The sequence below is a fragment of the Caretta caretta genome, chromosome 6, assembly GCF_965140235.1.
Source record: "Caretta caretta isolate rCarCar2 chromosome 6, rCarCar1.hap1, whole genome shotgun sequence".
Lineage (NCBI taxonomy): Eukaryota > Metazoa > Chordata > Testudines > Cheloniidae > Caretta > Caretta caretta.
The window spans coordinates 16,467,059-16,486,191 of NC_134211.1; the positions used below are offsets into that span (position 1 = coordinate 16,467,059).

Here is a 19,133-nt window from a genome sequence, read left to right on the forward strand (position 1 = left end):
GTTACTGCAGGTGGTGGGGAGGAGGTGCAGGGAGGTGACAGGTTGTCAACCCATGCCAGCCCCTGCTCATTCAGGACCTCTTCCTACATGCATCTTGTGGGTAGTCAGGCTCCACATCGAGGGGTGAAGCTCACATCCCAGCCCTGGGAGCACAGGGAGCCAAGCTCGGGAGTCGGGGGGGAGATGGGGCGGTGGAGGGGATTGAATGATGAGGAAGCGGGAAGGGTAAGAGCAGCTAGCAATGGGGGAAGGCAGGGAGAGGAGTGAGTGGAGGGCCTCAAGGGAAGTGGCGGAGCGGGGGGAGGTTCCAGCACTCCTGCTTTAGTGTCCAGTTTTCAGAAATTAGAAAATTGGCAACCCTACTCTGTTGGCAGGGCTTGTTCCAGAGGCTCTCGTGGGGTGATAAAAGCAGAAGTTCTGCTGGTTTCTGTAACTCACCAGCAGAGTCTGGGCACCTGATGGAGCTGCCAGCCAGCTGAGTCGGTAACCATGGCAGCAGGCCACCTATGACCATGTCCACTTCAAAGACCACCCGCAAACATGAGTGTCTTTGCCCTCCTTCAAGGGCTCACAGCGAGCCCCCTGCACTCTCAAGCACAAGCCCTCCCCACATCCAAAAGCTGCTAAATCTTGTCACATGTTGAGACACCCCTCCCACCAGAACTGTCACCTGCACAGCCTCCTTCATCACCTCAGTTGCCTTAAAAATATTGTTACTCTGCCAAATAGAGGGGAACCCCAACATTTGGGAGAGAAAAAGCCGCTGAATTCATACAAGGGAGAGAAGCAGGCATTCCTTGGGGAGTCCCCAGGTTCTGTCAGGGTTTGTAGAACCCCCAAGATATTTTGGAGGCAGGAAGAGAGGAGCCTGCAATGGGGGTTAGGGGAGAGATTCTAAGATTGGGTCAAATAGGGGGAGAAAAACCCCAAAGGTGTATGTGAGAATCTGAGGGGATAAACCCTATTTTGGGGCGGTGTGAAGAGAAGAGGGCATTCAAGTTGAAGCAGAAGAGGAACCCCCCCCACAAAAAAAATTTAAAGGTTAAGAGAGAGAGAGAGAGAGGACACCTGAGAAGTTAAGGAGAAAGAGACCCCAAAGTGTGGGGAAGACTTTTGAGGGGAATGGACCTCACTTGGAATTAAAAGGAGACCCCTTCTGCCACTCAGTGGTAATAAAGGGAGTAAGGAAAGAACACCCCCCCCCCATATACACACCCTGATATCTTCAATGAAAGAGATAAGGCTAAGGCAGGTTTGGGAAATACCCACCATGGTGTAGAGGAAGGAGACCTCCAAAGAAGAGCACTGAAAGTGGGGAAAGACTGTAAAGGAAACAGGGGACACTCCTGGAAAGTAATATGAAGGACAGAGGAGAATTAATAAGGATACAGAGAGCAAGACAGAAAGAATTAATGAATCGTGGAGGGAGTCTCTAGGGAGCAGCAGGAGGAAAACGGAGAAGATGGAGTGAGAGGGAGGAATGGTAGGAAAAAGAAAATGGTTAAATTTGAGGGCAAACACAGACACTCAAAAGACTGAAGGAAAAAAGAGACAGAGAGAGAAGAAAATATCTGAGCAAAGGGAGAAACAACAGAACAAATACAAAACAAACTTAAAAAAGGGAAGACAGAGTGGCACTTAGAATTTTTTTATAAAATATTTTATAGTAAGTTTGATGTTAAAATGTTGCATTAAGATTCACGCTCACTGTATGTTGCCAAATATTCAAAAATGACAAGTCAGGCCGCAAAAAGTCTTAAACTGAGCATCGTCATGTGACTGTCTTAAAACTCATGAGATTTAAAAAAAATATATATCCTGTATTCATTGTATTTGGCACTACAAGAAGGATGTGGAAAAATTGGAAAGAGTCCAGCGGAGGGCAACAAAAATGATTAGGGGACTGGAACACATGACTTATGAGGAGAGGCTGAGGGAACCGGGGATGTTTAGTCTTCAGAAGAGAAGAATGAGGAGGGATTTGATAGCTGCTTTCAACTACCTGAAAGGGGGTTCCAAAGAGGATGGCTCTGAACTGTTCTCAGTGGTAGCAGATGACAGAACAAGGAGTAATGGTCTCAAGTTGCAGTGGGGGAGATTTAGGTTGGATATTAGGAAAAATTTTTCACTAGGAGGGTGGTGAAACACTGGAATGCATTACCTAGGGAGGTGGTAGAATCTCCTTCCCTAGAAGTTTTTAAGGTCAGGCTTGACAAAGCCCTGGCTGGGATGATTTAGTCGGGGATCGGTCCTGCTTTGAGCAGGGGGTTGGTCTAGATGACCTCCTGAGGTCCCTTCCAACCCTGATATTCTATGATTCTATGATAGCGGCCTAGTGGGGTAGATGGTGACAGAAACACCTCAGCACTCCAGGCCATGGATCTGATGTTCCTGCGACAACAAAGGGGAACCTGCATTGGGAATTAGGGGCATTAACCCCAAACCTCCAGTGAGGGACAGCAGCTGGTGCAACAGAAGGCTGATTTTGCAGATGACTCTGCTGGTGCTTTGGGGGCAGATTTTCCAGGGGGCTCAGCATCCAACCTGCAGATCCTTTGAAAATCTGGTCACAAGTAACACAATGGGAGCTGCTGGGTGCGGAGCTCTCTTGAAAATCTGGCGTCAAGTCCTGAGAGTTCACCAGAACCTCAGAGGCCTGGAATGGGGCTTCTATCTTGAAAGCAGAAGAAACAGAGCAGAAATGTATTGAAAGACAAAAAGGAAGAGCCACAGCTTTCCCCAAAAGGTTTAGTTTCTTATAATGAGTCCAACACTGGCACCTTCTCTCACCTGCCCTGTTTGTAACTGTAAACACACATCCCCATCCCCAACAGGCTGCACTTCAGAGGGTGTTTCTTCAAATTGGTGGTGGCTCTCAGCTGGGAGCACAGTCAGCCCCAGCCCTGGGGACATCAAAGGCAGAAGCCACCATGGCTGGGGCTGAAGCTTAAACCCAAACTGAGTATTTCTGCTCAGATGGGGAGATTTAGAATCCTCAGATCCCTTGTATCTCTTTTGTTTTTATTCATTGTATACAGTAAAAGCTGTTTTATCTGGCATGTTGGGAGAATGGGGGAGGGGGGTGCTGGAAAGTGAAAAATGCCGGTTAACTAAGAGGGAGGGAGTTTGGGTGCAGGAGGCACAGCCAATGGGAGCTGCAGGGGTGGCGCCTGTGGTCAGAGGCAGCATGCAGAGCTGCCTGGCCACACCTCCGCCTAGGAGCAGCCGGGACAGGTTTCCACTTGAGCGGAGCTGTCCAAGTTGAGCAGCTCCCGAATCCAGCACCCTGCACCCCCTCCCGCACCCCAAACCCCCTCCCACACTCAAACTTCCTCCCAGAGCCCACGCTTCGCACCCCCTCTTGTGCCCCAAATCCCTGATGGTCCCATGCCAACCAGACTATGAACTGGCATTTCAATGAAGATCAGAAATGCTGGTTTATAGAGATTTCCTATTGGTGAAGTGCTGGATAAAACAGCTTTTACTGTATATGAAAATTCAAGGTGTCAAAATTATTAGAATAATCTATAAAATAGGCTGTTAGCTGAAAGGTAACAGTGACCTCTTTTTAATAAATGCATTTTATTAAAAGTTGTTTATATACATACATATATTCCCTGAAAAACAGGGGGCTGAGGAGCTAATTGTCAGGTGTGGGCTCAGATTTATGTAGTTTCCATTTTCCAAACAGGGCAGGCCGGGACATGTTGTGACCCATGTACTGGAGACACTGAACTCTCAGGTTCTCCATGTAGCTGCAGGGACCAGCCACTAGCCATGCACCCTGTCAAGCTCTTTACATAGAGGATGTCATAAATACAAAGGGAAGGGTAACCACCTTTCTGTATACAGTGCTATAAAATCCCTCCTGGCCAGAGGCAAAGTCTTTTTACCTGTAAAGGGTTAAGAAGCTCAGGTAACCTGGCTGGCACCTGACCCAAAATGACCAATGAGGGACAAGATACTTTCAAATCTGGGGGTGGGGAGGAGGGGGGCGAGAAAGGCTTTTGTCTGTCTGTATGATACCTTTGCCGGGAACAGATCAAGGCCTCCAACTACTGTAAAGTTAGTTAAGTAATCTAGCTAGAAAATGTGTTAGGTTTTCTTTGTTTTGGCTTGTGAAATTCGCTGTGCTGGAGGAAATGTGTATTCCTGTTTTTCTGTCTTTTTCTAACTTAAGGTTTTGCCTAGAGGGATTCTCTATGTTTTGAATCTGACTGCCTGTAAGATTATCTTCCATTCTGAACTTACAGAGTTGTTCTCTTATCTTTTTTTTATTCTTCTAATAAAGTTCTGTTTTTTAAGAATCTGATTGGGTTTTTTGGGTCTTAAAAATCCAAAGCTGGTTTGTGCTCACCTTGTTTACTCTCAAGCCTCCCCAAAAAAGGGGGTGTAAGGGTTTGGGGGGATATTTTGGGGAAATAGGAAATCCAAGTGGTCCTTTCCCTGTTCTTTGTCTAAATCACTTGGTGGTAGCAGGATACTGTTCAAAGACAAGGCAAAATTTGTGCCTTGGGGAAGTTTTTAACCTAAACTGGTAAAAATAAGCTTAGAGGGTCTTTCATGAGGGTCCCCACATCTGTATCCCAGAGTTCAGAGTGGGGAGGGAACCCTGACAGAGGACATCTGTAAACACACAGATGAACCCAAATCTTACTTACTTCAGGCTCTGTAATTTGCAGTTTTGTTTCAGTCCCTCACACAGCAGCTTCACGCCGGCATCTCCCAATTTATTACCACCCAGCTTCAGGTCTGTCAGGCTCTGGTTGGTTCTGAGAAGAGTGGCGAGATCCCCACAGCAAGTGTCTGTGAGATCACACTCCTCAAAGCTGCAGGAGAGAGAAACACAGAAAAGGAGGATCACGGTGTGAACAGGACTCATCACAGCTGTTCTGACAGGCGGCCCCACCCACCAGCCCCTCTCCCTGACCAATCAGCATTGAGAATGGGCCAGAAATTCTACCCTAGGCCCTGTCTCAAGCCCCACCCCTTACCCAATAAGTAACCAATGTTGGATGGATCTTCCTGCTTAAGCCCCACTGCTTCCCCTTCAGAAATAACCAGTCAGCACTGAGAATGGCCCAGATATGTAAATCCCCAAAACTTTGTCACTGACCAATGAGGAATAAGATTTTCAGTAAGAAATAAGATTTTCCTCCCTGGGTAGCCCCCCAGCCCTTTCTACTGACCAACCAGAATTCAGGATGGGCACAGTCCTGCCCACTCAGCTCTCACTTAAGTCCTGCCCACTCAGCTCTCAACCAATCAGGTTGGACTTGGCACAGATCAGCCCAGGAATGGTGCAACCCAATGAGAGCAGGCCTATCGCTACAGGGAGGCTGTAGGGGGAGCCCCCTCCCCAGGCAGCTGGGCCAGGCTCAGAGCAGGAGCTGAGAGATCCTGATCCTCCGCGCCCCTTGCACTAGCTCTGCAAAGCACAGCCCTCTGAAGCCCCTGGCCTTGGCTACTGTCAAAAGGTCAGGATACTGGGCTAGATGGACCATTTGTGAGCCAAACTCTCAGGCAAACCAGGGTTACTCGCTCAACTGCCCTTCCCACAGTGTCTGCACTGACTCAGCCCTCAGGCATGCAAAAACAACCTATCCCTGACCAAAGCCTGGGTCACGTGTCTCCCAGGCTCAGGTATTTCCACAGGCCCACCAGAGCTGCAGATCAGTCTGCACAACAGCACTACCTGGCCAGGAACCCTCCTGCTGCCTCGCAGTGCATCAGATTCTGGAGACTCCCAACCTATTCCTGGCCCAGCCTTGCCTGAGCCCTGTCCCAGTATTGGCCGTGGCCTACTCTAACCTTGCTCCAGCCCTGTCACCGACCTGCTCCAGCCTTGCCTCTGCCTGCTGATCCTCCCCAGACCCTCAGACTCTGACTACTCGGCTTCAACCTTTGGCCTGTATATGGACACTGGCTTCAATATTGTCTTGGCTTGTCCCTGGACTCTGACCACCTGCCCTCGACCTCTCTCCTGCCCCTGGACTTCAGTTACAGTTCAGAGTCTGGTTCATCTACAGACTTTGATCGCAGTTTTGATCCCGGCCTGTTCCTGGATCTCATTTCCAACACCACCCTTGGCCTAAGCCTAACTGTACACCTAGCTGCAGCCTACACTCCAACCCCTAGGCCTGCTTTTCAGAGGCACTGCCTGACACCATTGGTCTGACCCAGTATGGCTATTCTTTATTTTGTTGACCACTACCCATATATATGTAAATACACAAAAACACAAACGTTATCTCCCCGCATGTCTTTAAGGGTTGAATCTGAGTTATTTATCCTGCAGAACACTTAACCCTTTCTGGTCATGCATCACAGTAGGTTTGAGGTTATTTTAAGAAGAGGCCTTGGTTTTATTCAGTTATTTGGCAAACAGTCAAAAACATTCATTCCGATTAAAAGTTTATTGATTAAACAAAGAAAGAACAAGAAGTCAAAACAGTCATTTATATTGAAAATGTGGCTGAGTGATTATGCAAAACACACTAAGTCAAAGCCTTTGAAGTCTTTCTTTTTTTGGAGGCAAAATATCAGTCTCTTATTTTCAGAACAACCTTTCCTTGATGAAGAGGAAAGGAGTAATTTTACTCTCGGTCCTGATGTATAAAAGGCATTTACTTGTCCTGTTTTTTAACAAACTGACAAACATGAGGTGGAAGAGAGATAGGATAGAAAAGATGAGTGAAATATTGGTTTTGTGGATGTTTTTGGAACACAGTATTGCTAGTTATTTATATATGGATGCTTTTTGGCTGGCAAATCGACCACGACACCAACCGCCAGGACTCTGTTTTACAATCTGGTCAGGGATGTTAGTTGAGTGGATCTTTTCTTCCTGGACAAGGCAGGCTTGGATGAATACAACATATCTAACTTCAGGATTTGATGAAAAGCCAAAAGAGAACAGAAGGAAAGAAAGGGGGGCAGAAAACAACAAAACAAAGGAAGGGAGAACAATGCAGGATCTTATGTGCTTCTGTGGTGCTGCTAGTTACATACCCCACTGATGGGCTGGGGATTGGATGTCATGATAATGTGATGACGTTCAGCACTCACAGGTGAAAATAAAGTTCCTCAAACAAGTTTAAGGCCAGCCGGCTTTCCTCTCAGGAAGAAAGTCCTGTAGATGAGCCAAGATGAGCTGCAGTGCTGGCAGTCTGGGGGGTGAGCTGGTATGCAAGGTGGGATGGGAGATGAGAGGGAAAGCTCATCTGAAGTGATCTGAATATTTTTTTCCCAAAGTCTTTTTTTAAGGAACCCAAAAATGGGAAAAGTGGGCTTCATAGTTCATCTCCCTTACCATTTTGTCCACCAATTAGGCCTAATATCCTTCACACCAATATCTGGCTCCACATCATCTGTTTTTCACAAACATAATTTCAGCAGTCCTTGGATTATATTAACATGGACTTTTTGGTTTAGATTAATCTATTTTCTCTCTCTGGTTTTCTTGCACCTCTGAAAAGATTCAATTTTGTAAATAGCTTAGCCTATTTTTCATGGTTATTAACATCTTATGGACTCTCACATACTGTTCACATTTGAGCTCACAATAGGGATACAACTTTTAGGCCTAATGGTCACAACAGCTCCAAACTCTGACAATTAGACCTGGGGAGGAGAGGCAGCTGCCAGGCCCAGAACTGGCGACATCACACCCACCTTCCCACTGAGACCAGGGATCAAAGCGGAGAAAGACAAAGGAGAAAAGAACCTCACAGTAAGGGGGATCCCTGATATTTGGGGAGAGAAGAGCCCCTGAGAGGGGGCGACCATGTGAAACTGTTGGCAGGGCCTGTTTCACACTCCCTGTTGAGTTTATAAAAGTAGAAGTTCTGTTTGTTTCTGTAATGCTCCAGCAGAGTCTGGGCTCCTGATAAAGCTGCCAACCATCTCAGTGGGTATCCATGGCAGCAGGCTGACGATGACCATGTGCACCTCAGGGACTACCGCCAAGCATGGCTGTCTTTGTCCTCCTTCAAGGCCTCAAAGGGAGCCCCCTGCACACCCAAGCATGAGCCCTCCCCACCCCCAACAGCTGCCAAATTCTGTACACACATCCAGACATCACACCCACCAGAACTAGACATGGCATTGACTCCTCCATCACTACAGTTGCCTTGAAACTTGGTCATCCTACTGAAGGGGGAGCAGAGCGCCCAGTGCTTGGGAGAGAAAAAGAGTCACTGAATTTGTATAAGGGAGAGAAGCCCTCAATCCCTGGGTGAGCCCACAAGTTCTGTAAGGGAGAGCAGAGCCCCCAAGATGTTTTGGAGGCAGAATGAGAGAAGCCCCCACTGGGGCGAGGGACTCTAAGGTTGGGGTGTAGATGCGGAGAAAAACCCCATGGGTATATGGCAAAATTGGGGAGATAAACCCTAACTTGTGGGGCAGGAGCTGGGGAGCAAGGACAGCATTCAAGATAAAGCGATGGAGAAAATCCCCATGAAATTTACAGATAAAACAAGAGAGAAGACACCTGAGAAGGTGAGGAGAAAGAGACCCCAAAGTGGGGAGAGGAAATTTGAGGGGAAAGAAGGACCCCAACTGGATCCCAAAGGAGAAAACCCTGTTCCCACAACAGTAGAGAAGGAAAATAAGAAAGAGACAAGAAAATACCCTAGCAAAGAGAAATAAGCGAAAAGATTTAAAAAACAGGGGTGGGGGAGAGGAGAAATAGTGGAACTCAGTGTGTTTTTAAGTTATTTTGCAGAAAGGTTGCAACCAAAGGGTTGCAATAATATAGCTACTCATTGAATGTTACCAAATAATGAGTCAGGTGTCAAAGAATCTTAACTGAAAACAGTCACAAATCTGGCTTTAAAAATCATGAAATTTTCAACATTATCCTGTATAAGACAGTATCATTCTCTGTGATAAAAGGGGTCTCAGAGGTCTCAGGGAAAGGTAGAGGAACGTGAGTCCATCATTTCTGAGATCTGAGTCAGGAATAGCCTTATTTTTTGTTTATAACAAAGTGTTAAGTGTAAAATAAAGGGTTTTCAGTCCTGATTTAACTGTAAATCTTAATGCATACTTAATAATGGAGATGCTACTACCCCTCTAGACGTTTTCCAAATTAAACAAATTTCATGCTGGGTTTTAGAATACAGTTGTGCGTACATCTATTGGCAAACAATCATATGTATTTGAGGTCATGTGGTTTTGGTGCACATCTCCCATAACAATTTGTGTTTTGATACACTAGTGCAGAGTTTCAGATGAACACCAGATGAATGATCTTCTTATTCTAAGTGAATAGAATTTTGCATCTGAAATGTATGAAAAACCTGCTTTTACTGGTTTGGAGTCTGGTGTATATGATGGGCTCGTTAGTAGGTTCCCAGTTCATAAGTGATTTTTCTGCAGAATCTGTCATAATGAGAGCTACTCCCTCTGAATGCTTGTTGTCACTATGCCTTCAGTAAATCTGATGTTTCTTCTCTTGCCTGAAGCACTTCTTATCCACATCTCTCAATCTGCTCTCACCGATGCCAGGATTTCAAGTCTATAGTTGTCCATAACTCTCATGATCTATAAGATCTTTGATCTTTGAAACATTGTTCTCACATTCCAGTAACCAACTCTGAAGTGTTTTCTTGCTGTCAGCATCAAAATTTTCAGGGCCTTGGCCTCCAGAGACTGGCTTTCATCGGGAGCCTTCCTGAAGCACAAAGGGGCAGCAGTGTTCATTTTTACCGGAACGGTAGCCTGGTTCTGTTTCTATGACTGGTGAGGTGTTTTTACAAGACTACATGTTTAGCTCTGCAGTCAACCCTCCCCACTTTATCCGGGCTTGGGACTGACAGACACAGGCACAAGATGCAGCAATGCAGAAGTGTATTTGTAACACAAATACCAGTCTAGCATAGGTAGACAGCAAATGCCAAGAAGACCGAGACTTAGCTAATGATATTGCGCTATTGAGCAACAGCCCTGAAAAGTTACAAAGTCAGACAACTTGGGAAAAATAGCAGACCAAGCAGGGCTCAGAGTTAATTATGCTAAAACAAACATCCTTGAAACCCAGAGGTCAAGCAGTAACAGCACGTTAGAATACAAAAACATCAGAAAAGTAGAACAATTCGTCTATCTGGGCACGACCATATTGATCAACAGATACCTCAAGAAGGAAGTGACATCAAGTATAGGAAAGGCATTTACTAAACTCAGCAATTTATGGAAACCAAAGATATTCAGCACCAGAACAAAACTGAGAATCTTCAATTCAAACATAATCTCGGTGTTAACATAAGGCTGCTAGAACTGGAGAGCTACCAAAACTTTAGACAGAAAACTAGATGCCTTTGAAAATAAGTGCCTGCAAAAGATTCTTGGCATTGGTTGGAAAGATGTCGTCATCAACAAAAAGATCTGAGAAATCACCAACTAGCAGCTCATTTCCAACACAATCTGAGGGCACACTGGACATAGTTGGGGCATGTACTGCAGATGCCAACACAGACTCCCACATGAAGTTATCAAGTGAAAATCAACTGCTGTGAGAACACAAGGGTGTCCAAGAGAAAATCTGAAAAGAAACCTTAGCAGGGAGGGCAGAATAGTCCATCTAAACACTTTAGAGCAAATGGAAGCAGCAGCAAATGACAGAGAGGAATGGAAGAGACTGGTTTACACCCTGCGTGCCAACAATGGCAAGGGAAGGATGTAATCACATAATGTAGTAACTCCAGCAGTGCCTGGGGCTCAACCAAGAACAGGGCCTCATTGTGCTAGGAGCTGTTCAGAGCAGTAGCTAGTCCCTCCCCTGAAGAGTTTATGATGGATGGGAGTTGCTAGGTGGGGATTAGCTAAATGGAAGGAAATAGAAAGGGGGTGGGGAGGAAGGAATGAATGGAGCATGGAAAGTGGCTGAGATGCACTGACTGTGAGGGGAGGGGAAAGGACAGGGTTGCAACACGTAGCCAATCAGCACAAGGAACAGAATGTCGAGAGTGACAACTTGTAGCAGGCTGTCTGACGACATCAGTGTCCATCAGCCCTGCTGAGTCTGCTTCTCTGTCTGCTCCTACTGGCTGGGAGTCATCTCTGGTCCTGGGCTTGGTTCTGGAGTTTCATGGAGGATTAAGACCATGGCATTAAACTGACAGCAGAAGCTGACCGGGACCCAATGGAGGGACTGGAGCACTGACGTGATGTGGTTGGAGTGGCATAAACCACAGAAGAGGTGGACAGTCCTTTTCTATCAGCTGCAACATATGGATTGTTAGATTCAGCACAATGAATTACAGTGATCTGGTCCGGCGATGAGTAGATTGAACTATTTGGCTAAGTCCTTGTCTGGGCAGAATGTGTGAAGTTTCTGAGCAAACTGCTGATTCCTATTCAAACTCTGTCATAGGTCGTTTCTCTAGAGCACGCCTGTGGGGTGACGGTGGGCGCCTTTCTCATCCCTAAGGTCCCTTTCTGGCTGGAGGTGTCGCTATAGCGCTGGTTTGGACTACAGGGTGCTGTCTCCTAGCTGTTGGTCTTTGGGGCGTGTCTCCTCCTCCTTTAAGGCACGGCCGCAGTCAAAGACAGAAAAAAGCAAAGAAAATAATCCTGCAACCCACAAAACAGCCTGGGCTCACCCCGCTGTTCCTCGCAAGCTAACAGCTAAATAGTCGCTGAGAAGGGGGCTGGGTTTCTAACACCCTGAGTGTCTGAGAGATCCAGGCTGAGCGCCCTGGGTGCTAATGAAAAGCAAAGCAGAGTAAAGATGGTTCCTCTGCTTCTCCAGAGGGTTCAGGCAGCACAGTCTCTTCTGCAGCTTCCCTGGATAGCAGCCCCTGCTCTGTGGGGCTAGGGAGCACTAGTTCTGCTTTCCTCTGAATGCCACCCTGCACTGACTGGGCTTGGATCCTCCCGTTTAAGCAGCCACCCCTCTCCAGGTGCAACAGGTCTCAGAGGTCTGCCATGTTGGGGCTGACTGTGCCTGGAGGAGTTATTTAACCCCTTCCTGACTGGGGTGGAAATCTGTCCCACCACATACCCCACCTCAAGACGGAAGTCGGGATCCCCCAATCCATTCCTGATTTCCCCACTAGTCCCAATCAGGGTCGGCTCAACCCTCTGGAGCCACAGGGTGGAGCATGCTTGGTGAAGAAGGGACATTTGGAGATTGTAGCTGCAAAGTTGAAATAAGTCTTCACTGAGCATCGACACTGACATTTTTCAAAAACTTACAACTTTGAAAATTGGGGCAGATGTTCACAGGAACAGAAATAGGCACATCCCTGGCACAAATGCTCCCCACTGCCAAATTTCAAGTTCCTGCTCCAAAGCATGGGGGGATGGAACTTCTCACTGAAAAGTTCACCAGAATTACTTAGGGGAAGTTTCCCTAGCCTATGGATGAAAATGGATGAACCATTTAGGCTGAAATTTCACAAAAATATCCAGCTTGAAGCAGACACCCAGCATGGAAAATGTAAGTCAAAATGGTTAAGGTTAGCAAAGTTATAGGCAACAGAAGACAGGGTCTACCAATGGAAGTTTCAGGCTATAGTAACTGAAGGTAGCACTTCCAGCTTCACTTATATGTACTGCACAAAGCAAAACATAGCTTTTGTCATTAGCAAATATAAAACCTATCAAAGGCACGATACATCCTTTTTACTTCCTAGTACAGGTTAGGTAGTGCCTTTGTAGCTCTTGTAATGTAATATTACAAAGAAAGAGAAAGTTACACCATGATACAAGATGAAAAGAAAAAAAGCTGACTGCTAAATTCTAGTCCTGGGTGACATATTTAAATAACCATGCTGTGCGATCTTGGGTGCATATTTTTGAAGCACAACTTCTGTGTGAGGTGAATGTGCTGTGACATTAATTGTTTCCCAGAAGGAGTGTATGTATGCCTCCTTTTCATATTTGTACTGCTTTGTCCCTTATTAATAAACTAAGCTAAGCTGGGTTATTTGGTCTCTTAAATACTTGTAATATTGAACCACAAGTGTTGCCTAGACCTCTGGGAATATTGTTAGACTGATACAAGTCACTCTCCCTGTAAGGGAAATAAATAGCACGTTCAGATGGCAGCTGCTCCTTTTTTAAGAAACAATGGCTGATGTGAGCCCCTCTCTGATGCGCCACAAACTCAGTTGGTTTCCCATTCCCTTCCAGACTGAATTCAAAGTCCTCGTACTAATTGGCAAGGCCCTAAATAGGGTATGATCTAACGTGTACACTAGAGAACTGCACATTGCAACTTGCATCAATGTGACTGAACTGGAAGCTGCAATGATGCAGTGCATCCACACTAGCCATTCTATCTTTGGGGCACACAATGCACTATTCCCTAAGAGTGCACTCTGTAAATGTTGCAGGGCCTGTGGATTGTTGCATGTACCCTGCATTTCCTCGTGCTGCTTTCTGGAGCAGGTGCATAATGTCTACGGCTTATAGTGTTTGTGTGCACGTAGTCACTCTTTTTGGTTTGCTGCATTGCCTGCTTTAAATGGTTGTGTCCTGCACAAGGATCTGCGTATGTGTTGTGAGCAGGAACACCCTGCACTTGTAGACGCCATGACAGAGAGTCACCAGCTCCTACTGTCACTCCGCCATTCAGTTTCTGGGCCTGGAGGCCCAGAGTGGATCATGAAGAACACCAGCAGCTTTGGATGTTGATGCTCATGGCAGTGAGGAGCTGGATTATTTTTCTTTTAATTCATGTCTTCAATCATGTTTGTTAGTTTTTTAGACAGAGTTTGCTTGTTTGTTTAAATTTGTTAATTTTTCCGTTTTTTTGTGTGTGTAGTAGCTGAATTCAGTTCCCCTCTACCCTGTGTTTCCCTTTAGGAGCTAGAGAGGAGAGTGCTCTGGACCCAAAGGAAGAATATCCTTGGGGGTCCTCCACGCAGCCCAGCGAATCCTCCCCGAAGTTCTTCCTCAGCTGCTATAGTGGAGTCCCTTGGGGCTGGAAGGATGGGAACAATAAGTGGGTGATGGAGAACCATGGAAAAGAGGATTTAGTTGGGGTGGGGGAGTGCAGAGGGTAGGGTTCATCCGGATGTTGATTTGTTAACTAATTACCCTGCTCTGTGTTCTCTTTAGCACATCTCAGGAGTGTGGAAATTGCTGTGGATGCTGTCAATATGCAGCTGTTGTGCATTGTGGGGTGTCTGTGTTCATGCACATAAATCAGGGGCTAGACAGCACTGCCATGGTGTAGCATTTTGTGTTTTTGCACAAGAATTCCCAATGCACCAAACAATGTTTTTAAATTGACATGTGTTCGAAGTTCTAATGCTATAACATTGTATTTTTCATTCATTGTGTCTTTGTTAATCTGGGAGGTGGGTGTTTGGGGCCAGGCCCATCAGAGACCAACAAGTCTCCCCTCAGCTGCTCTGGGGCTGGCATGCAGCAGGGATAAGAGTGGCAGAGCTCACAGAAAAATGGAAACAATTCTCTTTGGAATATTTTGCTTAATGCTTCATCCATTTTTGAACCAAAATTATGAATTTTTGCAACTAACTCCAGTGAGCGGCTTGGCAGGTGACAGAATCAGCTTCACGGAGTTTAAGGCCAGAAGAGACCATTAGCTCATCTAGTCTGGCCTCCTGCACATCACAGGCCATTACATTTCCCCTAAAGTCCCCTGTGTTGAGCCCAGTGATTCTGAGTTATCAAAGGGCTCGTGGAAGGATGGGCAGGGGCAATGTGGAATTGCACTGAGAGAAGACTCATTGCACGACTGCAGCTGCTTTGCCAGTGCTTGTGCTGAAACAGTGCAGAGGGACGTGGTGGTGGAAAATATGTGATTGTATTTCCTCTGAGTAGGTTAAACACCAGAGGTGATGGGATCCCTGTGCACGGCTGTGCGCACGTTTGTGTGTGGCTGGGCAGCGTTAGAGGTATGGTGCGGAGTTGTGCTGTTGCTGCCAAGGCAAATGGCCTGTAGCAGACATAGTCTCAACTGTGCTCCACAGGGACAATCCCACTGGAAGATGCCCAGGTTCAGACTCCAGGGCATTGGAGCAGAGTGTTCTCAACAGCTAGAACTCGGCTGTAGAAGGCCTTCTGAGAGGGGATCAGACTGAGCCCTGGCCTGGCCATGGTCTGAGCAAAATGCAAGATCACCTCTTTGCTAAAGCCTTTGCCAGCAATGACACCAGGGTCAGCATGAGATGGAGTTTGTCTAATAAGAGGAAAGATAAAGAATAAGAGAAACTAAAATGCAGTGGGTGTGACACAGAGCACCCTTGGCAAACAGCTCTCACCTCATACCTGACAAACTCAATACACCAAACACGTCTTATAGGCTATTTATTCATCAAGTATAACATGTAATGTACCTACAGAAAGCTGTGTTGTCTACCCTTGCCACATCCCAGAACAGTCAATGGAAAACTATTAAAGACCGTGGTAAACTAGCAAAACCACTTGGAGGTGAAAAGGAACATCACAGCAGGCAGGAGGTTGCCTTGGCTATGAATAGAGCAAATGTCAGTTTTCAGTATAACAGAGTGTAGGCAAAGGCACTCTGTATTTACTGAGGAAAGCCTTTGAGGAGCTGTCCTGAATATTTGGATCCTGGTTCTTATGAAACCAGCTAGTCTGCAACTGACTGAACTTTGTGGGGAAAACCTAGTTCATTAGATCAGGGTTGATGCTTTAGGACTTTGTTTTGCATTACAACCAGTTGTTTCCATCACCTTCTCTCTTTCCTGGATAAATCTTTATTCTTTCTTAAATAAACCTACTTTTGTTTTATTATAAGTGTTCAAAAGTGCTGCGTGCTGTACCGGAGCAGTAATTACATGGCATCTTTGGGTGCAGAGGATCTGGTACTTCTGTGACTAGCCAGAGTCAGGGGCTGGGTATAACGGGAATGATTCAAAGGGATTCAGTGACTGGGTTCCCCTCTTGTCAGTCTACAAGGCAAAGTCAGGGCTGGCATAAGCTGAGAGGAGAGTGCTTGAGTGAGTGAAGGGCTGGTGGTGGTAGGCAGCTGCTGCCCAGGTACTACAAGTAAGACCTACCCTCTTGCTGTAGGTGGGGGATAAAGAGGTGACTCTCAGTCCCTGAGAGCCACCAGAGTGGGGCAGACAGACAGAGAAAATATCCTCTCCTCCCCACCGTGCCTCACTGTGTTGAGCACTTTACATACAGGACACCTTTAAATACATAGAGGAGGCCAAATGCGACGTACCCCAGTTTCTGCAGTTTGCAGTTTGTGTATGTCAGTCCCGCACACAGCAGCTTCACTCCGGCATCTCCCAGGTTATTAGCACCCAGATCCAACTCTGTCAGGCTCTGGCTGGTGCTGAGGACAGAGGCGAGATCCATGCAGGAAGCACTTGGGAGATCACACATCCACAAGCTGCAGGAGAGAGAAACACAGAGAAGGGGGATCACAGTGTGAAGGGGGCTCGTCACAGCTGTTCTGACAGGCGGCTCTGCCCACCGCCCCCGTCCCTGACCAATCCACATGACGAATGAAGTAGAAGCCCTGCTCCACTGCCTGTCCCAACCCCCACTCTATTCCAGTGCGGAACCAGTGTGGGGTGGAACTTCCTGTCTAAGCCCCACCCTTTGCACTTGACTCTTGACTAGTCAGCACTGTGAGTGGCCCAGACACCCCAATGCATCTCAATAACTAGCCCCCAGCAGGGCTGTCACATACTGCTACTCCCCCCACTCCCTCCAGGGCTCACAGGGAACCCTCTGCACCCCCAACAGCTTCCAAATATTGCCTATATGTTGAAACACCCCTCCCACCAGAACGGTCACCTGCACGGCCTCCTCCATCACTACAGTTGCCTTGAAAATATGGTCACTCTGCCAAATGGGGAGGGGAGTCCCAATGTTTGACAAAGAAAAAGAGCCCTGTATTTATATGAGGGACAGAAGCTCCCACTCCCTGGGGGCCCCCCCAGGTTCAGCCAGGGTTGGTAGAGCCCCTGAGATATTTTGGAGTCAGGAAGAGAGATGCCCCCAGTGGGATGAGAGACTCTAAGTTTGTGTTGAACAGGGGAAGAAAAAATTTCATGGGTGTATGTGGGAAACTATGGAGATAAGCCCTAGTCGGGGGAGGTGGGGAGAGGGTGTTCTTGAAGCAACAAATGCTCCACAAGATTTAAAGGTAAGAAAGGAGAGAAGACAAGTGATAAGTTGACAAGGAAGACTCCCCAAATTGAGGAGATGACACGTAAAGGGAAAGAAGGACAACAACAAGGATAATAAAGGACAGACTCCCACAAACAAGGAGAAAGGTTGGTAATAAGTTTTGGGAAGGAGTTAGCTGTGCCAACAGTAGAGAGTTTGTTCTCTGCCTTGGCCTCTGAGTAGAGTCCATTCTTCAGGCAGAGTTTCTCCTTGGGAATTTGGTGCTGGGCTGAGATCTCTGGAAGAAGAGCCAAGCCTGTTTGCTGTGTCACTATCTCATTTCAGAACAGGTGAATAAATATACATATGTAATTTAAATATTAAATATCAGTATTAGATATGACAGGTTTCACTTAGAGTTTACTCAGACTCCCTGTCACTGGTTTCTCCTCCGATCTGGAAGGTGCAGGACACCTGCCATTACTTGGCTGAGGGTAATGCTGGTGTCAGAGCAGGACACTGGTGCTAGAAGAAGGAGCAACACTACACACAGACAGTCCCTGCCTTGAGGATCCTACAATCTAAACAGACCAGACAGGCAAAAGGTAGGGAAAGGAAATATTATTATTGTCATTTTTCAAATGGAGGATTGAGACCCATAAGAGATTGAATGACTTGCCCAAGGTCACACAGAGAGTCTGAGTTTTGATCTAGTGATTTAACGATACGACCATCCTTTCTCTTGCATAGAGCTGTGCTTAGTCCCTCGTGTTTCTCAGTTTCAGAAGTGCCCCCATATTTTTTAACCAACATGACCTCTTTTTTTCTCCCCCCCCCCATCCTTGAGGCTCTTAAGCAAGAGCTACCTACCAATCAGGTGTTGAGCATTAGGGCCTGAGCAAATGGTGAGGCTTCTCACCGTGATACCCATTGTGATTTGCTAAAGTGTGTTGGAAGAATTCAGATAGATCTAACTACTGACCAGACCTGACCCAAGCAAACATTTGAAGAGCTGTTGGGAGGGAAAACAAAAATTCAAAATGAAGTGAGGAACTCCAGTGTGTGTGAGTGTGGGGGCAGGGACGGGGGGAAGGTTGGACTGACTCAGATGTTTTTGAAATGTCAGGTGCCATTTCCAGCATTTTAGAAATGTGTCATACATTTCAAGGGCAAAATTGTGTTCTATCAAAATTACAAGTGCATTCTTTGTTTTCATCTGGAATTCTGTACTAGGATGGCTTGCTAGCGTGTCATATTATGATGTACTGTTAAGAGATGTGGGTGCATCAAAACCATGTGACCCCAAAATAGATTTGATTATTTCCCAGCAGATGCATACACAGTCCAAAAGCAACATCAACTCAGTGGGAGACAGGAATGTATGCAGGGACATTAGCAGCTCCATGATTAAGTTTCCATGCGGATTTACACTTGAAGCAGGATTGAAGTGAAAACCGTTTATTTTCACTAGATTACCAGTCCAGACGCATTTTGGGCACTAAGGGGTAAGCCATCAGCTAGAAAATTTTCATTGCTACCATGTTAGGCACATATCTGGTGGTCATCACCAGGGGGGACATAGATGTGGAAAGTGGTGTGTTTTTTCTCTCATGATTAAACGTTATTGGTTATCCCATCGGAAAAAAAAATTAGAAAATCACAAAAATGGCCACAACTCATAAAAAGTGTTTAATTGTCACCAAAAGTTGCAGAAATCTTCTAAATATGATTTATAATGCAACTATGTACTCAAAATAGCACTGTTTTTGAAAATGTGGGAAATACTTAGACCCAGGTGATAGATTGTATGCATTTTCCCATACTTTTTTCCTTTTGGATACAGCAAAAGTCTGAAATCATAGAACAATGTGAGCTTGTACCATGAAATGCAAAAAAAAAAAAGGTCATCATTTGTAGACTGGACTGATTTCAGAACGGTTTTTCCGCCTGCAATTTTTATGAAGACATGCGGACAAGAAGACTCCTACCCCCTATTTATAAAATGTTTTTGATATTACTTCTTCAGCTCTGTGGCTATCAGGGCTAACATGACACCCTCCTTCTCAGAA

At 46.1% G+C, this 19,133-nt stretch overlaps 1 protein-coding gene across 1 annotated transcript in view; it reads right to left on the reverse strand.

Moving 5' to 3' along the window:
- Window positions 1-19,133, reverse strand: part of LOC125638527 (NACHT, LRR and PYD domains-containing protein 12) — a 156,218-nt gene that overhangs the window by 46,984 nt on the left and 90,101 nt on the right. Inside the window, exons 6-7 of the mRNA XM_048854416.2 lie at window positions 16,169-16,339; window positions 4,662-4,829 (exon numbers count right to left, since the gene is read on the reverse strand). Coding sequence (XP_048710373.2) covers window positions 4,662-4,829; window positions 16,169-16,339 — 339 coding nt within the window. The remainder of the gene's footprint in view (window positions 1-4,661; window positions 4,830-16,168; window positions 16,340-19,133) is intronic.